This window comes from Phalangium opilio, unplaced genomic scaffold (genome assembly GCF_054372755.1).
Source record: "Phalangium opilio isolate 3A_F unplaced genomic scaffold, DU_Popi_V2 ptg000011l_1, whole genome shotgun sequence".
Taxonomy (NCBI): domain Eukaryota; kingdom Metazoa; phylum Arthropoda; class Arachnida; order Opiliones; family Phalangiidae; genus Phalangium; species Phalangium opilio.
In genome coordinates, this window is record NW_028324147.1 from 5,144,847 (window position 1) to 5,168,648 (window position 23,802).

At 37.3% G+C, this 23,802-nt stretch overlaps 1 protein-coding gene and 1 non-coding gene across 6 annotated transcripts; both read right to left on the reverse strand.

Moving 5' to 3' along the window:
* Window positions 1-62: 62 nt before the first annotated feature.
* LOC149710009 (uncharacterized) lies at window positions 63-23,675 on the reverse strand. Of its 5 annotated transcripts, none has more exons than XM_089858627.1 (13): window positions 23,527-23,675; window positions 22,975-23,122; window positions 13,564-13,757; window positions 10,761-10,790; window positions 9,146-9,486; window positions 8,562-8,745; window positions 8,234-8,425; window positions 7,740-7,898; window positions 6,905-7,402; window positions 4,869-6,051; window positions 4,463-4,542; window positions 3,759-4,170; window positions 63-3,046 (listed from the first exon to the last, which is right to left on the reverse strand). In XM_089858627.1, exons 3-13 carry the CDS (start codon window positions 13,674-13,676, stop codon window positions 2,864-2,866), a joined length of 3,375 nt encoding a protein of 1,124 aa, XP_089714753.1. In that variant the 5' UTR covers window positions 13,677-13,757; window positions 22,975-23,122; window positions 23,527-23,675; the 3' UTR covers window positions 63-2,863. The 5 variants fall into 5 exon arrangements, 4 of the variants coding, with proteins under 4 accessions (XP_089714753.1, XP_089714752.1, XP_089714751.1 ...); XM_089858626.1 differs by lacking the exons at window positions 22,975-23,122; window positions 23,527-23,675 and adding exons at window positions 20,916-20,981; window positions 21,091-21,485; XM_089858625.1 differs by lacking the exons at window positions 22,975-23,122; window positions 23,527-23,675 and adding an exon at window positions 20,916-21,485.
* Window positions 23,526-23,627, reverse strand: TRNAR-UCG (transfer RNA arginine (anticodon UCG)). The gene is made up of 2 exons: window positions 23,591-23,627; window positions 23,526-23,561 (listed from the first exon to the last, which is right to left on the reverse strand). It is a non-coding gene; the product is annotated as a tRNA-Arg (tRNA).
* Window positions 23,676-23,802: the final 127 nt, after the last annotated feature.

Below are 23,802 nucleotides of genomic sequence, written 5' to 3' on the forward strand. Positions count from 1 at the left end.
AACTCTAGAACAAAAGCAAAAGTTCATTAAAACCCTTTTCATTAGTTGTCGAAACATAATCGTTTTAAATAAAAAATGCTTTTCAATATTTATTTTTCTGTCAACATGAGGACATAATTAATTATGAGTGTTAATTATTTTGGGATTTTTTTCAAAAGCTACACATTTATTTTAATTTTAAACGCAATAAAAAGGAACACAACCATTGGTGAATATTATGGCTTAAATATCCGTCAACTTAATTAAATTTAATTAAAAAGAAATTAACTTAATATCATAATAATAATAATAATAAAATTGGCTGTCGACTTAATTAATTAAGTAATTAATTATCAACATTAAAAACAAAATCTCACTTTTCTTTCTGTAGCTTGGAGGGTTGGGGGGAATGTTTTAAAGTCTTAAACGTTACATTAATTATAATTTACATATTTAAATGAACCCAATGACGATGACGTCATTTTACTTAAATTTAATTTTTAAAGCCTATTTATAAAAAATTATGGCAAAAATCGACGTGAATTTATTTGGTTAATTGCAATATTTGTTTGTTTGTTTGTTTGTTTTTAAAGATGAAATCTGTACAATTTTGTATTATTATCCCTATTTACAAAGCTATACATTAAAGAGCGAATTAAGTACTTAAATTTAATTAAAATTAAAATTAACTTAAGTTTGAAATTAAAATTTTAAATTAAATTAATTACTAATTAGCTGACGTTCTTTTGCTAATTATTAATTATTTTCTGAGTGGTTATATAATTTTTATATCGTCGTAAAACCGTTCGTTCTTTAAATACATTTAAGTAATTAAATTACATTTAATTACACTATCTCGTTAATTGGGATTAATTTTAATATTAATATTAATATTAGAGGAGTTTTTTTATATAATTTTAAGGATTCTGGATTCTACACTTTTCAGCTACTTTTAATTTTTACATTTAATTCTAATTTTATATATATTTTAAATAATAATTAAGTTGGTTTTACGGGAATTTAAATAAATAATTATTTATAGTTGGAATATTTCATTTTATAATTTGCTAGGATAGGTTAATTGGTATTAATTATTAATTAATTAATTAATTAATTAAACTATAATTTCATGTTAGTTTAATTATATTTCACATTTATGTTATTATAGTCATGTAATTTATGTTTAATTATGTTTTGAAGTGTATTAGGGATTAATAATAATAATAAAAATTAATAATTATTTTTAAATTTTTTTTAAAAATAATTACTTTTGATTACGTATGGTAAATTTCTATTTTGGTTAATTATTTTTTGGTTTTAATTACTTGGTAGCTAATTAGACTCTTCTAATTAGATTAAAATTAAATTAAATGCGTATTAAACAACTTAAAATTTTCCTATGGGCGGATTAGCGTTATTTATTTTATTGCAAACAAATTTTTAATTATAATTAAAAATTTTCGTTGAAATTCCTTAAATAGGAATAGGGAATGTTTAAAATTAATTAACATTAAAAAATGGAATGTGAACGAAACAAATTTGAACAATGAAATTTATTTAAAAAAAAAATAAAAACTTAATAATAAAAAATAATAATAATTGTGGCTAATTACCAAAAATAAATAATTAAAAATGAAAACAAATAATTCATATGTCAAAAATTAAAACAAGATTTTAAATTTTGAGCGTTATACAGTAACACGTAGTTGTTATTTTAAAACTAGCTATATAGCATAAGTCTATAATTTATTTGACATAAGTTATAATCTTACGAAGGTACAGTTTTAATCTCGGGGATTTGGATAGGAAGTTAGGTATTGTCGGGAATTTATTTATTTAAAAATAGCAGGAATGAAAAACGTCTTTAAAACTAAAAGGGGAGGAGCCTTTCAAAGGGGGTAACGAATCAGACTGAAATAAAGGTTAAAGGTTAACTATTATTCACTCCCGCTAATTTTAAACATAAAAATTCCAGGTATTGTTAAACAGTGACGTCATTAATAAACTTGCTACAGACGTACGACATATAAATGACGTCATAGCTTGCTGTACAAAACCTTGCTAGCAATAAGCTTGCTATAGACGACATAATAATGACGTCATAGCTTTCTGTACAAAACCTTGCTAGCAATAGGGACTTGGCAATTCGGGCTTAACTCCGCCCCCAGCGCCATTATGGTATGTTTTTTTAACAGAATGAAAGCTATATAAGCCCCTCCTCCAAGTATGTTTTTCAGCACTAGTGGAGGGTAACCTAACATTGCATGACGTAGTACTGCCAAGTCCCTATAAACTTGCTACAGACGTACGACATATTAATGACGTCATAGCTTTCTGTACAACACTTTTCTAGCAATAAACTTGCTACAGACGACATAATAATGACGTCATACCTTTCTGTACAACACTTTTCTCGCAATAAACTTGCTACAGACGTACGATATCATATTAATGACGTCATAGCTTGCTGTAGGTAATCTTTGGGAACAAAACTATACGGGGAACAAACCAACTCTTTAATTCCATTTTAAACAACCGCCATTATAGGGGGTCCAATTATCGATCCTATACTAATCAACATCGTGACGTAATTAACCAACAAACCAACATTCAACCACCATCACTCGAGTTGCATAGTTTTAGTTTTCATACCGAACTTCATATCAATCAAATCCACGTGGCATCCAATATGGAGTCTAACAATGGGGGGAATAATCTAATTAACCCCTCTTATGGGGGTAAACTTTGTAGTAATCTCCAAGTAAAATTACTTGGTAGACATATTTTAGGCCAAAAAATGAGGGTGAAGGGGAATACTATGTATAACATTGAATTCAGTCAGCCTTTAGGCCTAATATTGTTACAATACGTCGTGTATATGTTTTTACCACACGTCAGTCTGTTTAGTAACCGCGCCATTTTGAGTTGTGGTGGTGACGCACTTTGACGGCAGGTTTTTAACAGGGGCGATGGTAATGTCGGAGACATCGTCCGAATCGGAGGATGAAGCTGACTGCGCTGAGATACAAGGAGATGAGTGAGTGTCCGGAATGACCGGAAGTTGACTCTGATTGGTCAAGTTTTGAAGAAACGGACAGGAAAAATAGGATAGAAGAAAAGAATGAAGAAAGGATTCAAAATAGGAGATTCAGGAATAAAAGAGAATAAATTTTTAATTTATTATAAGATATTTTTTATTTTTATTTAAAGACAATTAACAGCAAAGGCGCAGACATCATGCAGTAAATACTGTAGAGGTCAAAGGGTCAAAATGTTCGCGCTACGAAATTTATGATCGCCAACAACCTAAAAATACTCTAACGACACTAAAGTCGAACCATTTTCGTTGGAAAGCGGAACTAGATGACGTAATAAAGTAGAGCGCTGATTGGTCGACCCCCCCCCCCAAAAGCCTAGGGGTAAGAGGTCAAGGGGTAAAAATGTTCGTGCTTCAAAATCTATGATCGTAAAGAACCCCAAAAACATTCTAAAGCCTCAATAGTCGAACCATTTTCGTTGGAAAGCGGAACAAGATGACGTAATAACGTAGAGGTGATTGGTCGACCCAAAACAAAACCTACGGACTACGCGTTGTAAATCTCATACTGAACACTTTCAACCACCGATATTAGCACTTACCTAAGCAATATTAGAACAGCGCCTAATTGCATGACTAAAGGCCTAATTTCTCTCATTCAACATCAAACTTCACAACTTCACACAAAACGTTTACGACACCAACCAAAGCAACAAGCGTAAGAACGGACAACCGATCTGACCTTTCTCAGTCGTTCAATGCTGGCCTTTTCTTTGAGAATCGAAGCCGGAAGTGCCTTATTTCCCGTTGGAATAGTATGTCTCTTGGTAGGGTCCAGAGACTTCGCGAAGTTACAAGAATCGGAAGAAGTTAAAGATGGTTGAGGAACGACTTGATCCAAGTTAGCGGGTGTAGACGCGGAAGCGGAAGCGATTTGTAGACCGTGTCCCTGGTTCAATTTGGCCAAGGCGTCCAGACTTCGAGGAATGTCCGGGTTAGAGTTACTGGACAGGATTTCGTTCGATGTCTGCCGACTTCGTTCACTCGTGTTTTCCTCCGAATCGTCAACTCCTTCCTCTTCGGACAACACGCCTTCCGAACTCAAGGTCGAGATGGATTGACCGCTAAAGTGTTGCTGAATTCGCGATAGGTTTCTGTTAGACGCGAGAGAAAAAAGGTCGAGCTATTAAGAGGACATGAATACGCGTTAAAAGGACATGAATACGCGTTAAAAGGACATGAATACGCGTTAAAAGGACATGAATACGCGTTACGAGGACATGAATACGCGTTACAAGGACATGAATACGCGTTACAAGGACATGAATACGCGTTACAAGGACATGAATACGCGTTACAAGGACATGAATACGCGTTACAAGGATATGTCTTAAGAGTCAGAGGCAATTTGGTATGATTCGCTCAAAAAGTTTTAAATAAGCCTACCTTTGGTTCGTTAGCATGAAATCTCGCCTATCACTGTCGTAGACATCACCCTCTTCTTCTGACGTAGAAAAGTCGTGATCCTATTGGAAATTAGTTACAAGTTCAACATGGCGTAAAGTGGTACACCAGTTTAGACCCTCGTCTCAAAATAAATATTATCAGGGAAAATAGATGAGACAGTGGTGTATCATTCTTTGAGATGTCTTAGCAGGGTTTCCAAGCAAATTTTCCAATTCCCTGAATTTTCCCTGACCTTTTTGGCCCATTTTAAAATTCCCTGGCATTTCCAGCTTTTCCCTGACCTGTGGCAACCCTAACTTAGGCACTTATATCATATCTTTGCTCACAAGACAAAGATTCTCCGCGTCCTATCTATTTTTCCTGCGCCGTTACGATATCTACATACCTGTGAACTTTGAGTGATGCTATCGCAACTACTCATCTGAAACCTTCGACTACCAAACCCGGATGTCGGTTGAATCGCCGGAGGTTGGGCTCGAGTTGGCGACTCGTCACTGTCCGTCATAACTCTCTTCCGTCTATAAGCGCTAGGCGACAGCGTCATGGGCAACCCCGATCCTCCATTCACTTGCCTGTCATTCCTAGCGTCATTACTGGCCTCTTCCATCGTCTTAGGTACGTGAGACAAATTAGGGGAACCCGCAACCGAGACGCTACACGTCGGTGAGGCGTGATTAAAATCATTTCCGTTGTTAGACCCGCCATTTAAGTCGTTGTTAACCGAAGGATCCGATGACTTCCGGCTCTTATTGGAGTTAATGTCTTCGGGGGAATGTAGGAACCGTGACTTATCGATATTATTATCGTCCACGCGTAAGCAAGAGTTCAGTAGATGCTTATCATCGGTACTTCCGCAATTCCAACAATCGCGTTGCGCGGGTCGGGACCGATCGCTGCCTTCGGGGGACTGTTCCTGTCCCACCGTTGTCGTCTCAGACACAGACCTAATCCTCAGGGACAACGCGGAGTCACTGACATTCCCCAAATGTCCTGGACTGGTCAAATCAGCCTCGCTCATCAGTTCGCAACTATCGGTTTGAGTTTCGCTATCCACCAATGAACAGCCTCCGCTACACTTACGCCTTTCGTGGCAAGGACTGTTACAAGGGGAACATTGGTTACCGCCACCACCACCGCCGGATGAGGACACGACGTTACTATGGTTACCAGACCCACTACCCGAACGTCGATGATGACGGCTTCGTCGAACGCGGGTTTTTGTCGCCGAGTTATTCGAAGCGGACAAAGGGGGCGTTCCTCCAGCGCAAATATTTGAAATGACGGAAGTGGGGGTTATAGGAGGCGTTACTTGGGGCGCGTTCGATGTGGTGGGAATGTTTTGTACAAGCGTCACGGGTAAACCGCCACCGCCATTATTAGGGGGAAAGTTACGTAAATTCTCCGCGAATGTGTAACCCTTTTGAGGGCTTTCGGGGCTCGTTTGTTCCGATTGAGATTTGTAGGATTTTTTCTTGTTAAATCGTTCGTGGGCTTTGAGTAGGGGACGCACTAAACGTTTCTTGTACGGTTTGTAACCGGTTGAACAGATTTGAAGATTTTGTTCACGCCTGATAAATGGTTAACGAAATTGACCATTAACCTTAGGATCGAAGCCCAGCCAAAAATTTTAATTCCTTATAGGATTTTATAGGGAAAAAACGTCTTTTTATAGGAAAATATATAATTAAAAAATGCTCGTATATATAGTACTAATTTGGCTTAAACTATGTAGAAAAACCGTAAAATATAATAAAAAATTGGATTTTACTTTAAAAATAGGAACTTAATTAAAATGAGTGGTAATATCAAGAAGTGATATCTAGTTTAGTAGAGAGAAGGTGTAAGATGGCTAAGTATTCGCGAGCCATAGTCCCAGTCCCCCTTTCAAAATACAAGGGGGGACGTAAAAGGAGGCCGGGATATTTCGCCTCTCCCCATTGGGAAAATACGTAATTTTCGTCATTCGGGTCGCGCTGTCGTGAATTTTCAAGAACCAATGAGATACTGGTTGTATAATTTAGAGGCGGGGGGGGGGATTAACTCCGGACCTACTATACGTTTGGACTGGAGATAATGCTAGAAATGTGGCGAATTTATACCTACTCCCTAATAAACTAGATATCGCTTCTTGGTAATATAAAACAAATCCCGAGCGAGCCCCGCAATTCTGTGTCTAGTCAAATGTGATCGCGATAAAAGTGCAAAATTTTGATAAATTTGATGCTAAACTATACAAAAACTTCGACTAAGTCAAAAATACAGGATATTATAGGACCTTTCATGAAATTATCGGATATTAAAGGACCTTAAATTCATGAAATTATAGGATAATATAGGACAGGTTAAAAAACATACGACCTTATAGGAATTATAGGCCGATTGGGCTCCGTGATTGAACAAACATAAGCAAGGAAGACTTACTTGACGACTTCTTTCTCTCTGTGCTCCAACTGCAACATACAAGCCATCAAATCCATGTAGAGATTATTGGCCCTCTCCAACTTCCTCTCGTAATGTTCCCTGATGTCCTGGGCGTGTCTGAGTTCCTCCTTCCTCCTCTTAACCAGATCTTCCTCAATTTGTGGCACGTGACTACGTTCCTCTCGTTTTATATTCTGCATGTACTCTTGAATCTCTTCCTTCCAAGTGGCTTGCGTCTTAAAGTACCTTTCGCGCGGTGTACTCAGAATCTCAACGGCGGCGATGTCCAAATGAAGCATAATATGCCGGAAGGATGGCCTGTTACGAGGTTTGGCGCTCCAACATTGTTTCATCAAGAGTTTGAAACCCTCGGGACAAGTAGAAGGTACTGGTAAGTGAAGACTATTGTTGCCAACACCCCATATAATGGCGGAGGAGTCAACGTCTTTGTAAGGAACTTCGGAGGTGAGTAATTCCCAGAGGACAACACCAAATGACCTAATTTCAAGATATTTGAAGTTATGGGTAAAAGCAGAAGGGGATAATAGAAGAAGGATGACACTCTGTATCCTTTTAATACTTTAGTTATGTAACATCGTTCTTCCCAGACTGACCCCGCCCCTTTTTGTTTGTTCTCCTACTCATTTAACTTCAGATGGGTAGGCCTAACTATCGCACCGTGCTAGGGTGAATTCTATAACTGTTTGGACTTTGGTATCTTGACGCGGGACAAAAATGCACAAGCGCATGTGCATTGGCAAATAATTAAGAGCTAATAGAGTAATGATGAGGGAACTATTTATGGCGTACGTGATTAGGTTTAGTGTGAACTTACCAAATATCGACTTTTTCGTTACAAGGTTCGTTGCGAATTACTTCGGGTGCCATCCAGGCCACTGTCCCAGCGAAGGACATTTTAGTACTGATGTCATTCCATTGCCTCGATGTTCCAAAGTCGGATATTTTTAAGACGTCATTGTGGCTAATTAATACACTATAAAGATACCGATTGTAAGTTACCAAGAGGCGGGGGAATCTTTATCTACCGTCTTAACAGTTTCAGGATGACATCATAAGTTTATAAGATATGTTCCATAAGTATGACATTAACTATACTTCGTAACGCTAGAGACTTACTGAGTATGATGATACTTAGAATAAGTGGGTGGGCAAACTATAAAAAGCTCACGACGCTTGGGACATGGTGACGTCAATAAAGGGATATTTCTTCCTACATTTCTAAGTATCATCAGGACACCATAAAGATTCCCGGTGTCGTTTAAATGTTTTCCCGCTTTGACCTTTAGCTAATTAGTTTTAATTACTTACTTTGGCGATTTGAGATCACGATGAATGATTTTATGCGAGTGTAAATAGTGCATTCCGGAAGCGATTTCTTTGCTCCATTGGACAACAGTGGCTGGAGGAATTTCGCGCCCTTTCTTAAGTACTTCGTACAGTTGACCATACGGACAAAATTCCATGACGATGCAGTAGCAAGGGGATTGAGTACATACACCCCTACAAGTAAAGAAACGTGTTTTGTCTAAAGAGTTCTAGTTTCAACTTTCAACTGGATCGTTGGCCTGTCATATTCCCCCACATGTATTGGTCAAAAGGATATTTGCAACCCGCCCCATTGAACTTCAACACTTACTTGAAAGCGATGACATTGGGATGATTGAGCTTCCTGAGATGTCGGACATCAGTTTCGGATTTTTCCCGGACTTTCTTGACCGCTACCAATTCGCTGTTCAAACGTCCGACAAAAACCGCACCTTGGGCTCCGCTACCCAACCATTGTAACTCGCGAATATTTTCAAACGGTATCTCCCAATCATCTACCATTATAAATTGCCCCATAAATATACAGCCCGCATAACCTTCTACATTTAAGTCAAGGTCATGGAGACGAATTGAAACCGAGACAATAACAAAACACCAGCTGAGTGTACTATAATAATAACATCGCAACTGTTATAGATTAAAAACACAACTACATGTTCCAAAGACTCGTTAAAATTGGCTACAATAACGTAATTGGACTAGTAACTCTAACGTCAACCATATTAGATATGGTCATCACGACCTTGAAATATTAATTCAAGGTCGTAACATAAGTTCGTTCAGAGCTTTTAAAAAGATTACAACTCTACAACAAACGCTTTAATACTTCCACTACGGTCATCATAACCTTGACAAATGATATTCAAGGTCAACATGGACGAAATTTGGACTAACCTTTATTTTCAGTTTGCCCCGTTTTTCCCAGCATACTCCAAACGGGTCTTAAACATCCCAGCAACCCATCGAACCATCCTCCTCCACGTGACCCGGCACCGAGTGTAATACCACCCATCCCGGTCCCAAAGCCGCTGTAACCGACTTCAAACTCTTTCCCGTTGCTAAGCCCATTCTCGGATAGGGATCCGTTGAGACTGTTGTTGGATGGCGTGCGAATTGGCATCGAAGCTGCTGGTAACGGTGAACTTAGCGGTCTAGGCACGGACAGGCAGTTGGGTGATTTCGGACGATTACGTTCCAGAGTCAGTTGACTCAATTCTTCTTGAATACAAAGCATTCTAAATGGGTTAGAAAATGGGGTAGGGAAAAAGGAAGCGATGCTTTTGTTAGTTAGCGGGAGTTAGTATTATTTTTTTTTTTAAATTTGTTTACAAATGCAACTAGACAATAAGGATTTTTCTACTGTCTACTGTCTACCGTTTATGTTAAATTAATTTTTATTATTTTTTGGTAATGGGTTAAAACACACTACGATGTTTTAATTCTCACCTAGAAACTACCAAATTCATCAATATTTTTAAGGATTAAATAATTTTACTTAAGAATGAATATGAATTTGAAGTATTATCATTATCTCATTAAGGAAACTTAATTTAAGATTCAACTCCATGCCCAATTAGATAGATTTAAATCGTTTCGATAATTTCCTCCAATATACATAGTTAAATTCAGACTAGGAGGACTGATATGTACCGTTTAAAACTTTAAACCAGGAGGCGAAGCTACTTTTTACTGTACTTTGCCTATTATCAAGTGAAATGGGATACCAAGCTTTCAGAGAGGATATCCTGTTGGCAACCCGTTCCACGAGATAATATTGTTACTACAAGTTAAAACCGTGAAGATAATTATTTAGACATCTTTTGAAGACCTTGCGTTAAGAACTTAAGACCTTCTGTTAATTGATCTTTATAAATAAAACGCTCTAATTGAACATGGAGATTTATCTTAAACTATTGTTAATCACAAAGATAAAAAAAATCAGAGAAAATTGTACTGGAATAGAAGGTAGCGTTGATACTTGTTACGACCCTCCATTTCCGGTTATAACTCTGGAAATATAGGCCAAAAGTAAGGGAGAGGGGTTACAATACCGTCTGCTTGATATACTACATCCGGTATGTTGACCCAAGGGCATTCTTAAATAGGGCTTCAATGTTCGCGGTTTGTTTTTGAAGCCATACCTTAATTTACCTCTTTGTTGTCTACACGTACCGGAAGTTAGGTCTTAAGACAACAAGCTTGGAGTTCAAACACCAGACTTTATATTATGGAGACAGCCGGAAACGAAACAAGAACCAAACAGCCAGAGAAAGGCAATTAAGTCACCTTCTATTCCATATTTATTTTCTCTGATAAAACTTCAATAAATTCTTTTAATCTTTCTAATAAACGCCTAGATTTCAATGAATTTGAAAGTTTCCTCGATAGGTTAATTTAATTTAATTAAGTGCACCATGCTGCTAATGAAGTGATTAATAAAGATTGAAAGTAAAAGCGGAGTGGGACATATAGGATAGAAGAGAGAGAAATAGTTATTGAGTAAACGTACCCTTTTTCAAACACTTCCTCTCGGTCAGTGCTGAATCAGATGTAATGGAAAGAAACCCAGAAAGACAGAATACGAGAATTAGAGAAAGAAACAAGTAGAGACCCTTTTATTTAGAAGAATTATTCAGAAACACCATCCGTGTTAGAAAATCAGAAACAGAATAATAGAATAATTGTATAACACACCAGAAACAGGAATAATAATCCTGATAAATATGTTTACAAGGTTATGAGAAGTCGAGGGGAGACGGTGTAAAAGCATAAGTAAGATGAGACTAGAAGTAAAGAGCTCTAGCATTGGTAGTAGATCCTGGCACTAGTGAACAAACTCGAGGATTTTATGCCGCTTCCATCGCGCTAAAACTAGAGAGAAAAAAATTTGGTCGAGTTCCAAAAAAATTCCTACCCCCTTCCCCTCATCCTAAAGCCGCGGAACACGGACGCGGGTGCTTGAATCTAGTTCGGCCGTCTACCGTTGGAGTGAAAATTCTGAAACCGCTACCAGAGGGCCAACCATTGGTGTGTTATCAAGAATATTCACTTTTCGCCCAGTGAAGAATTTAGTTAGCTCAGTACTTCTAGTCTCATCTTACTTCTGGTAAAAGTTATAGACTAGACGCGAAATTGTTGTTGTACAGTACATGTGTATCAATTTCTATTCCTGAAACGTTGAACACGTGTTTGAATTTTCTTCCTCGCATGTGACTGTCGTATACCATAAGTTTATAAGTGATATGTTCCTTCCATAAGTATGACACTTCTAATACTTCGTAATGCTACGTAGAGACTTACTGGGAGCTAGTTCTAGCAGAACGACGGAAGCGAGAATTGAAGTACTACACTCGGTGGTTAATTTTGCAGACCACCTTCCTATTTAGTCTGTTTGTTGCTGGTTACTGAGAGCAGGGATAGATTTAATTTTAGAAGTAGGAATGGAGAACAGAGTAACGTGGGCGCGCGTCGAAGTCCCGGACCCCCTTCCCTGGGACCGGGGAAGGGGGGTATGAAAGAAGAGGCGGGTCATAGCGACAGAGGTAAAAGGAATTACGTATTTTTCGCCGTCCCCGTCTGCAACGTCATCAAAACGTAGTTTAAGTGAGCCAATAAGATAATTTAAACTTTTCCTTACGTGTTGCAGGGAGGAGCTCTATACTGGTCTATGAGTCCGACTGAAGTAAATACTAACCGTTCTCCATTCCTACTTCTAAAATTAAATCTATCCCTGCTGAGAGCTTATCATGAAATGACGTAGGTGAAACGTCATAGATTCTCTTAAAGCGACGCCTGGTCAGGCGCTGTCAAAGGCTTAGCACAAATTCTTGAACTAGCTCTCAGAGAGTCTCTAGCATTACGAAGTAAGGTAGTGTCACACTTATGGAATAGTCATATCTTATAAACCTATGGCACCCCTTCAACCACGCTTCCCTGTATTGTCTCTAAACCACTCAATAGAAATCGCTTTTCTCTAGGTACTCTACCTAGCTTTAATTAAAGTATTACTTATAAATTATTTTCGTGGTGTCACTTGGGTGTAATAAAATTGTCAAAGAAGCTTGAAATAGCCTTTGGAAATAATCCCAAGTGAGGTTGTTCTAAGGTATAGGGGATTATGAATGATGTACAACAACGCGCTGCTTGGCTTGGTCGTTAATATTGTCGTAGTATATACCTAGCTGGTTGGTTGGGGCACGAGGTTTACCTGACTACGTAGATAATATTATATATTACGACAAGCACCTGTTTCTCGTCGCATTCCAATCCTACCTACCACTACTTCAAAAGTTTTAGTTTACTCGAGATACGAAAAATGAGCTAAGAGAGCGAACAAATACTATATACACCGTGTTTCTGATAAGTCTGCCATAAATTAAGGGGGATGTTCTTTGGGAAATCAAATTTTGAGAAGAAAATGTAACTTCTATCCATTCCATTTTTTTTTTGTCACAAGGGACACTGTTTCAAATCGAGTTAAGATTGTACATAGTATTTTAGGGATGACCCCTTAAAATAAATTAAGAAACTGATTCAAGACATTTAATTCTAATTTAATTAAGGGGTCATCCCTAAAACACTATCAAATCATAACTCGATTTGAAACAGTGTCCCTTGTGGTAAACAAAATGTCATAGATAGAAGTTACATTTAAATCAACTCAAAATTGATTTCTCAAAGAACATCCCCATAATTTATGGCAGACTTATCAGAAACACTATCTGTATACCAATACTCCTACGGAATATTTCGAGAGGAATGTTTGATAAAAATTTGCAATCGGAAAAGGTTATTTATCTATAACTAAATTTGATTGTTGTACCAAGGAAGAATTTAATTTGATTGGAATTTCATCACAGATTAATAGAATGGGTTTCTATTTTTGGGAATTTAAAGAGTTTATTTGTTTATTATATTTTAGAAGTTCAGGGTTGAAATTTTTATTATTTTTGTGTAATTGGAGTCAATATTGACGATAAATATTATTACTTATTAGGGTTGATGTGCTTAGTGTTTTTTGGGTTGGAGTTCATATTTTAGGTGTTTTTAAGGTTTAAAGTTCGAAATTCGGGTGTTTTTAAGGGTTATAGTTCATAATTTTGATGTTATGGTACAAATTTAAAATGTTTTAAGGGTGTGATTTCATTATTTTGGTTATCAAAGGGTCAGGGATCATAATTAAGGTCTGTTTAGGAAGCAGGAAGATATGGTTTATAATTTTGCACTTTTTCAAGGCGTGTGGCTCGTATTTAGAACTATATTTGTTAGTACTCGTTATAGCTTGTTATATATCAAACGGAGAATTTTTTTACCTGGTAAAGAAATCTTCTCTGTCAGTGCTACTATTCATTGCATTCATGACGGGCACCGTTGTTTTGGCGGGTTCCTGGATCGGACTATCTACGTTAATGGCCCCCGCTGCCATGGTGGTTGCAGCCGCAAATAATTCCCAGTTAGATTTAGTCAACTCCTCTCTAACTCAACGTCATACTCAGTTGCCGCAATTCTGCCAAAACAAATTCATTTAACTTTGGTTAAAATCCACATAGAAAGACAAGTGACATTAAATATAAGCAGGGATAGATTTAATTTTAGAAGTAGGAATGGAGAACAGAGTAGTAGTCTGGGCGCGCGTCAAAGTCCCGGACCCCCTTCCGCGGGACGGAGGGGTGTGAAAGAAGAGGCGGGGGGTCATAGCGACAGAGGAATTACGTACGTCATCAAAACGTAGTTTAAGTGAGCCAATAAGATAATTTAAACTTTTCGTTACGTGTTGGAGGGAGGGACTCTATACTGGGCTATGAGTCGGACTGATGTAAATAATAACCGTTCTCCATTCCTACTTCTAAAATTAAATATATCCCTGATATAAGTTACAAAATTATTCTAATGGAATTTGACATTTAAATAGTCAACACAATGAACTATAAGTAGAGAAAATATATATGCATACATATATATCTCAAGGAAAAACCCTTGAAAACACCTTGTCAAACAGTAGACACTATTTTAACCCCGACATTTGAAAAAGGGTATTTTAATTCACCATAATGTCAACGCACAACCATCGTTCACAAAACTCAACCTAACCTAATAACCCCATATCATACCTCATACTTGTCAAAAACTAAGCTAACAAAGATAAATTAGAACTCATTACCAAAAAACCAAAACAAAACATACAAATAAGGACACTGTCAATCAATAATAATAATAATAATACACAATCACGTGGTTTCGGGTAACATAGTTCAAAGGTTACACGATTAATATCCTTAATTGAAAATGGGCGGGAATAAAAAAAACACGCGCGTTTTGGCGCGCCGACGATGCTAAGATATCGTTAACCCTAATATTAAAAGGAATTACCTCACAAAACAAAAACAGAAGGTGAAAAAAGGCGCGTTAACTGAGCGCGCGCTTTTACCTGAGCGCCGCCAACGTCGCCGGAAGACAAAGGTATTTTTAAACGTAGCCAGTTTGGAACCCGCTTTAATAATTTGCGGAGAGAACCCACCCGGTTTCCGGCTGCCAGTCGCTACGTCGCCGCACGACAAGAAAACAAAATACGTAAAAATTGAACAATCGACGTTAGACAGCCGACGTAATTCACTCTCTTTTTAGGTGAAAGAGAGAACTATACTATAATAAAGGGGGGATTATAGTTTCAAGACTGGACGCCCGGCGGCGTTGGACTCCAGATATCATTGGCGAGCGTGGGCGGGTCTCTTTAGGTCTGGAGACCATCGAATGTGACAACGTCAATGCAAGATTGTATTAACTACAGCATGCAATATCTTATCAAAATTTGACCACGTATCTTAAAAGAAAGTTTCTCAGCGTGATGAAATCAGAGTCAAGATTTTCAATAGAGCTGAATTAGGGCTTTAAATTGATACCAATGACATCAAAATCAACTCGGATTATAAATAAGAAAATAATGACCTAGTTTGAAAATATTATCGCATTTTGCGTTATCAAAAAATATATTTCGTCACGTTGACTTCATTACTAAAAACGTAGCACCCGGAATTCCAAAAGTTTCAAGTTCAATAACCCATTTTTTTCCTTGTTCTTGAAGGATTAATTAATAATTCTCAGATTTTAGCATTGTCAAGGTTGGGGCTATGTCCCTTGATTTTTCCCTGCTACCCATTTTTAAAATCCCTTAACCCTTTCCCTGACATCCATTACCAAAATCCCTTAACCCTTTCCCTGACACCCATTTTCATAATCCCTTAACCCTTTCTCTGACACCCATTTCCAAAATCCCTTTTCCCTGACACCCATTTCCAAAATCCCTTTTCCCTGACACCCATTTCCAAAATCCCTTTTCCCTGACACCCATTTCCAAAATCCCTTTTCCCTGACACCCATTTCCAAAATCCCTTTTCCCTGACACCCATTTCCAAAATCCCTTTTCCCTGACACCCATTTCCAAAATCCCTTGTCCTTTCCCTGCAAACCCATTTCCAAAATCCCTTGTCCTTTCCCTGCAAACCCATTTCCAAAATCCCTTGTCCTTTCCCTGCACACCCATTTCCAAAATCCCTTGTCCTTTCCCTGCACACCCATTCTCAAAATCCCTTAACCCTTTCCACTGACACCCATATTCAAAATCCCTTAACCCTTTCCCTAACACCCATTCTCAAAATCCCTGACTATTTTAGAGATAACCCCTAATTAATTAAATTAGAAATGATAGACTACCGACCAATTAAAACTTTGGGGGCCATCCGTAAATCACTATAAACATAACTTAAAAACAGTGTCCCTTATGGCAAAAACATTACAAAAGTAACATTTTCGACTCGAAATTTCCCAAATTTCATAAACACATAATCATAATGAAAACAAAATTTAATTTTTAATTTTCCCACGCCATCTAAAAAGGCCACTCAAAGCAATCTCCTTCCCAGAACATAAAACACATACATCGTTTTATCCCCAAAAGTCCGTATAAGCGAAAATCTCAAACAAACGACATCCCCCCCCCCCACATTCTACCATTCTAGGTCCCTATGCTTCAATCGTTATTAACACAGAGTGCTATAAAATAGAGGAGGGGGGGCAAGAAATAGTATAAGGGGGTGGGAGAGAATGGGGCAAGCAATATAATCAAAGCGCGTGCCGCAAGTTGGCGCGCGCCATTTCTAGGAAAAAATCGATCAATGACCATACACACTGCCGTTACGTTCTTCGAGGGCGCATGATCATCTTCCTATTCTCTCACTTTTCCCGCCCTTTCCAGAGAGAGCGAGCGCGAAAAAAAGGGACAATCGCCTTGTGACGTAAGCACCCACCTCACCCCCCTCCACTATCCCATCCATAAATTGACTTTCTCAGTAACGAGGGGCGTGGCCTATATGCCATTGTAAAAACAGCGTGCTGGTTATCTATTCTCTACTCTAGGCTAGGGTACAGAAAAACGATTGGTCTACAAATCTTACATTTTAGTCTACTAAGGCAATTAGGAACAATTGGCAGTCAAAGTGGCCTTTATTTGTGACTGAAAGTCCACTGTCAAAGTGGTCTATACTTGTGAAAGTCCACAGTCAAAGTGGCCTTTATTTGTGACTGAAAGTCCACTGTCAAAGTGGCCTTTATTTGTGACTGAAAGTCCACTGTCAAAGTGGCCTTTATTTGTGACTGAAAGTCCACTGTCAAAGTGGCCTTTATTTGTGACTGAAAGTCCACTGTCAAAGTGGCCTTTATTTGTGACTGAAAGTCCACTGTCAAAGTGGCCTTTATTTGTGACTGAAAGTCCACTGTCAAAGTGGCCTTTATTTGTGACTGAAAGTCCACTGTCAAAGTGGCCTTTATTTGTGACTGAAAGTCCACTGTCAAAGTGGCCTTTATTTGTGACTGAAAGTCCACTGTCAAAGTGGCCTTTATTTGTGACTGAAAGTCCACTGTCAAAGTGGTCTATACTTGTGAAAGTCCACAGTCAAAGTGGCCTTTATTTGTGACTGAAAGTCCACTGTCAAAGTGGTCTTTATTTTTGACAAAGTCCACTGTCAAAGTGGTCTTTATTTTTGACAAAGTCCACTGTCAAAGTGGTCTTTATTTGTGAAAGTCCACTGTCAAAGTGGTCTTTATTTGTGACTGAAAGTCCACAGTCAAAGTGGTCTTTATTTGTGACTGAAAGTCCACAGTCAAAGTGGTCTTTATTTGTGACTGAAAGTCCACAGTCAAAGTGGTCTTTATTTGTGACTGAAAGTCCACAGTCAAAGTGGTCTTTATTTGTGACTGAAAGTCCACAGTCAAAGTGGTCTTTATTTGTGACTGAAAGTCCACAGTCAAAGTGGCCTTTATTTGTGACTGAAAGTCCACTGTCAAAGTGGCCTTTATTTGTGACTGAAAGTCCACAGTCAAAGTGGTCTTTATTTGTGAAAGTCCACTGTCAAAGTGGTCTTTATTTGTGACTGAAAGTCCACTGTCAAAGTGGTCTTTATTTGTGAAAGTCCACAGTCAAAGTGGTCTTTATTTGTGAAAGTCCACAGTCAAAGTGGCATTTACTTGTGAAACTCCAAAAAGGTCAATACCTGCAGTGTCAAGACAACTGACCAGTCTGAGAAATAGCACGCTTCCTCCGGTCCAATTAATACCAGTTTATTAATTGCTTGGATCAGTTTTAAACTCAAGAAGTCGGGGGTTAAGGGTCCACGTGACCAGTAAATTAATTGGAGATCTTTAGAAAAACTAAGCGGAGAACAGTATAAGGACCAGCTTATTATTTAGGACAGTGGTCAAACATAAGACTCCATTTTACCACCGACTATTTAAAAGGGGCTCTTATCGTGTCTTTGTCAATATGAAGTGACGTGGGATACTTATGGAATTTAGCTCGTGATACCACTCACGTGTTTTAGATAATAGATTTATTTATATTGATAAAAAAAAAACAAAAAAAAAACAATTTATTCCGGAAAAATATTTTTGGAGGAAAAGGAAAGCAACCATGTGATTTTCATTCTTTTTTTTTTCATTCTTTAAATAAATGCTTGTAATTTCGTAATTGTCAGGAACTCTAATAAATTGTTTATTAAAAATGCTGTTAATTGGGGAACTTGATATTTAATTGTATTATGCGTGGTAGGAACGCGTTGGACCTAGGAAGTCCAGGGAAAAATATTTAATTCCTTGTACAAGAAAATAAGGGTATTTATATTTTTCCTGTTTTATAGGATTTTAAAGGACATAGGATACTATAGGAGCTACTGAACTTTGGAAAGGAAATGAACTTGGGGAATAAATATTTTAATTGAACTGGACACGTGGATTGGACTGGACTAAGTACATACCTAGAAAGGTCATGACACGTGGGTAGGACGATTCGATTGACACGTGGGTAGGACAATTACTTTACTAATAAACAAGTTACAAAGTTACGATTGGAGAGTTATAGACTTGTTAAAAATTGTTTTCATTAAAAAGGGCTAGAAAATATTCGTCCCCTCTTTCTCGGGATTAACTTTAGTGCAAGTGTTGCCAGGCAGATTAGTCAAGTACTGGTTCAAACTGAACTACTAGCCGCATTCACCTGCCTCATCAATAGTCTGGCAACACTGGAGAAACGGCAAAAACACCTTAGGGAAATTTCTCTAGCCTCTTTAATGCACACAATTTATAGGATGTTTTCCAAAATCCAAAAATCATAAGATTTTGAGAAATTATGGCTGAATTTAAAATACGTCCAAAAATATAAGATTCTAGTGTATAAGAATTATAGCTTGGGGCCACTGAGCTCTCTAAACGTATTCACTTCTGGGAAACAATAAATATTTGACTTCTAAGAAAAGAAAAGAAAATCATATAGAGATTATTTATTATGCAAACGTTCTTCTAGTCAGCTGTAAAAAGGCCATAAAATTTAATATCTAACTGTCGTAGTTGCACCATGCTAAAAATTCGATAAATTCAAAGGCTGTATAGTGTATAGTATACTATCGTGACCTCGCTGCTAAACCGCACCGCGTGTAAACCTCCAGCGTGTAAAGGTACTTTCCCGCTCAATGCCTAGGTCAAGGAAAAGCAAAAGACAATTTCCATACGAAAGCAAAACCAATCACTATAAACATCCAACGCCTTAAGTGTTGACGTTTAGTACTTAAAACTATGACACATTTGATTATGTCTTATCCGAGGGGGTAGACGCTTTGGATCTCTGTGTACACCTGAGTTCAAATGAGTTCAGCTTTGACAGTGCATTGAGTTCAAATCCTTCGGAACTCAGAGTTCAGCTTTGACAGTACATTGAGTTCAAGTCATATTGTACACCTGAGTTCTCAAGTGTCTTCCCCCTCGGTCTTATCTCTCGTGTCATGCACAAATTTTTGAAATTAGGCTTAACCATAAGTTAATGAGATATGTTCGGGATAAGTATGACACTTCAGAATGCTACTTAGAGACTTACAGCTCGAGATAACTAGTTCGAGGGAGAACGATCACAAGCGAGAATTGAAGTCCTACAGTCGGTGGTTAATTTTGCAGGACTTCCATCTTCCCATAAGGAGCTAACAACTGGCTAGGGTGAAGAGATAGTCTGACGTCACTCAACCCCCCCCCCTCTGGTTGGCATTTTTGCGCGTACAATACTGTTTCCAACCATTAGGGGGGATGAAACTCCAGTAAGAGATAAAAGGGTGTGACGTTTCAGGGTCAGAACTGTTAGCTCCCTATGTATTACTAACCCTTTGACAGCGCCTCACCAGGCCTCCCTCGCTTTACCTCGAATCTATGACCTACCTCCCTCACTTCATGACAAGCTCCAGTTTCTAAGTTACCAGTGACAAACTTATCATGGAACATATCTTATGAACTTATGGTTGGCTTAACTAAGTAATCGATTATGAGATAGACATAGACCTAAAGGAGTCCTTTCTCCGAACGAACGTTTCCAAATCCCCCCTTTTTCCCCGTCTCTTCTTTTTAAACAGAAAAGGAGGACAGTTTCTTTGAGACGAAGGGAAATCGGATTATTTCGGATGTTGGTTAAAGGTTAAAGGTCACAGAATGGTCGACGTGTTTCGACAAAAGATCGCTAACCCTAATTTGACGTTTTATTGATATTGATATTGTACTAAGTTTTTTATTTGGTTAGTAAAGTGTTAACAAATGAATTAAATCGAGCGTTTAGCGTATAAAACCTTGAATTATTTTGTGTAGAGCTATGGAAAATAGGTCATTGGGACATGAGAATTTCGTTAGCGATGCTGAAAACCTTAGTGACAATTTACGCCTTTGTATCAAGTAGTTAATTGCTTGTTGTCAGTATTTTATAAGGATTAGTTAGTTAATTGAGTGATAATTAAAGAAAATGTGATAATTAGAAGTATTATTATACAATGTCGTCACCGTAGCCCATGGAATTCCCACTAAAAAACGCATTAAAATTTATCTAGTACCGAGGATAATTTAAGTGGAAACATATTTTCCGTGAATTTTTAAAAATAGTAAATTTAAGTGTAAAATTTGGATTTTTTCTTTCTTACTATAAAACTAAAGAATTTTAAGATTAACTTTAAAATTTTAGCTCCTTCAATAGCCACAATATTATTAACCCAAAGCAATGTCCCAGCCATAAACATTTCGAAACCAAATTTGCATAATTTAAAAATTCTAATTTCAAAAACAAAATAAATACAGAAACGAAACCACTTACGTAAAAATTTGTAGTACTGTTAATCCTTCAGAAAATACGTTTAAACCACAGAAAGTTTCAACCGCACTATATTTAATACAATAATTTTAGGGAAAAACGATATTGGTAGAGACAGATATTTGTTGGAAATCGATTTTCATAACGCAATAAATAGCGCGGGGTACAAAATCCTTACAGTGAAGCACGCTAGCGGTAAAAGACTACCGTAACCATAGTAGACTCCCATCCTTCGATTCGATCCTCGCCGCAGCTACGTACGTGTTTTGCGGCGGAAAACTGCAAAAGGGGCCAATTTTGATCGACTAAGGCTTAACTGTTAAATTTTGAAATCAACTCTGATAAACGTCCTTAAACTTTGCAACGCGTTAAATTTAGGAGGAAAGAGATAAACGCGACGTACACTATTCCCGGAAACGCGAAATTTCCCGGCAAAGTCCTTTTTAAACGCAAGCACGAAGTCGGAGAGAATTAGAATTAAGCGGCGATATCACCTGTCAACCGTAGCCGCCATTGTATAAGGCCCTACTGATGTTTTTACAGGGAGAGAGAAGCCAGCCAGAGAAGCAACCACCAATGAGAAACCGAGCTCAGCGGGAGGGGAGTGTGTAGGCGGGAAAGGGGGGAAAACTAGTTCACAATAAAAGATATTTATGTCAAAATCTTTATCCAATTTTTGATTAAATCTAAGTCTTTTCAAGTGTTTTCAAGAAAATTATGGGTTTTATACGAAAGGTTCCTACTTGGTTTCATAATTGATAAAGTAATATATTTAAGATAACGCTATTAAAACCCTTATCGGTTCTTTAAATGATAAGATAGTTTAAATTTTACTGCAACTGTGAAATTTGGAATAAAAATGTACAAAATAAAGTATTAATTAAATTGTTTTGTGTTGTTCCAAGTGGTTTTATTCAACAATAGGGAAAGGGCAAAGGTGAAAATCTCACCCACTATATAAGTCATCAACCCATTAAAGCTTCCACTTTTAAAAGTTAACCGCCATTTTGAGGGAAAGGGTACAAAACCTTTGTCCGTTGGTTTTGAACCAATTAACACCTACAATATTCACTTCCTCATTCCAATTTTATCAATTAATATAAAAATCAATGCATCACAACTTCAGACGCAATTAAAACCGAAAGTTTTAATTTAAAACTTTGCTAAGCCTAACTGTTACTTTTCATAACAACTAAGCCTAATTCCTAGAAATAATGAAATTCTAATTTCTAAACGCTTAATTTAACCTCTTTAAGCACGTTTTATTTTACGGTATAGCGAACATGAGTCATAAAAAACAAGTTTTTAGTTACGTCAATGTTCAGTACTAGCGTACTAGTTTGAATAAAAATCACTATAGCAAAATAACCACCTTATATACCATACCGCCTGAAGGTATTCAAGGTTTTGACGGTGCAAGTCCCGTAGAATAAAAAAAATAAATAAAATTGGTACAAAAGGCAGATTTACAAAAATAAGGTGGTAGGATAGTGATTTCATCTCTAGCCTTTCGAGTGCGTAAATAACGCAGTTTACCAACGTACCAAAATAGCAGAAGTATCTTACCCCTCTAGAATGAGTCACCTTTCTCCCACCGGCTTCTTTTTACGGGACCACCCCCCAAAAATTCGTACTATCACTTCTTCGCTGTCAAATTCAAAAGGTATAATTTCTATTTCAAAAGTGAAATAATACTTCGGTTAAAGCAGCCGGGGTTTACGTCTAGTCTAGGTAAGCTTACGCCTTCACCTTAGATTGTAGTCGACTTTCATGATGAAAATAGGTTTAGAGGGGTGGTTCAAAGATAATAATAGAAGCACTTCGATACAAACGCAGGTTTTAAAGATTTACAGTCTATTTTTGAGGGCGATTTTAGGAGTCTAGTTCGAATTCGGACAATTTTAGACGGCTATTAAAGGGGTTATGACATTAACTCAAATATACGCGCTATACTTATGACCTAAGCTTGACCTAAGAAGCCATATTTATGTATTTCACCTTTCCTTTAGACTTAACCCTAAAATTCGGGATTTAAATTTATATCTGAACAAGGCTTACTTACCCTTTAACCTGTTTATTTTTGGCCTAAACGTGAAAAGGTCCGTGTGACTGAAACGGACTAACGGAGATACGCCTTTTTCGGGGTCATCTAGGGTCATAATGGATTGGAAAAGGTTCTTGTCCGATCTTGTTACTGATGCTAACGGCTACTGAAATGTGACAAAAAATAAATATTTTGGTTTATTACGTTTGAGATAATTTTAAATTATCAACGGTGTTAAATTATGTTTTACGGTCATGGCTGATGTCACTGATATAATTCACCAATATTTTGGTTTAGATTAAAAACTAAAATTGACCTAATATTATTTAAATGTTTGCATATAAAGTAATAGATTAAAATTAAAATTATATTAAAATTATCCCGAAAATAAAATAATATAGTGTTATTTCCAAAGTAACTATTATTTCAAATAATTATTAATTTTTTTTAATTCTAAAACATTAAAATTTGCTATTAATTTTAATTATAAAAATAAAATAAATACTTTTCCGATTATAATATAAGTTAAATAATAATTTGAATTCATAAAATAAAAATAAATTTTCTCACGTCTGCGACAGGACTCGAACCTGCAATCTTCTGATCACATCGTGACGTCATTACAACGTTACCATCGAAGTCAGACGCGTTATCCATTACGCTACGCAGACATGTGAAACTGGAACGTTGTTTCTTTACATAACCGAGACTACGCGGGTTTCGCCGCCCAGTAAGGCGCGCAAAATTCGAAGTGGGCTGTTTGAATGATAAAGTACACATTTGATTCAAATGAAATATGTGTTGAAATTTCAATTGATACTTTTATCTCAAGAGTCTCCTTGAGGG

What these genes read in the sequence shown, in the direction of transcription:
- LOC149710009 (XM_089858627.1), bottom strand. Translation starts at nt 13,676, where the DNA reads ATGGCAGCGGGGGCCATTAACGTAGATAGTCCGATCCAGGAACCCGCC. An exon ending in CGTGATCTCAAATCGCCAAA is followed by an intron (nt 7,899 to 8,233) that starts GTAAGTAATTAA and finishes GTATCTTTATAG; the next exon opens with TGTATTAATTAGCCACAATG. An exon ending in GCATCACTCAAAGTTCACAG is followed by an intron (nt 4,543 to 4,868) that starts GTATGTAGATAT and finishes AATTTCCAATAG; the next exon opens with GATCACGACTTTTCTACGTC.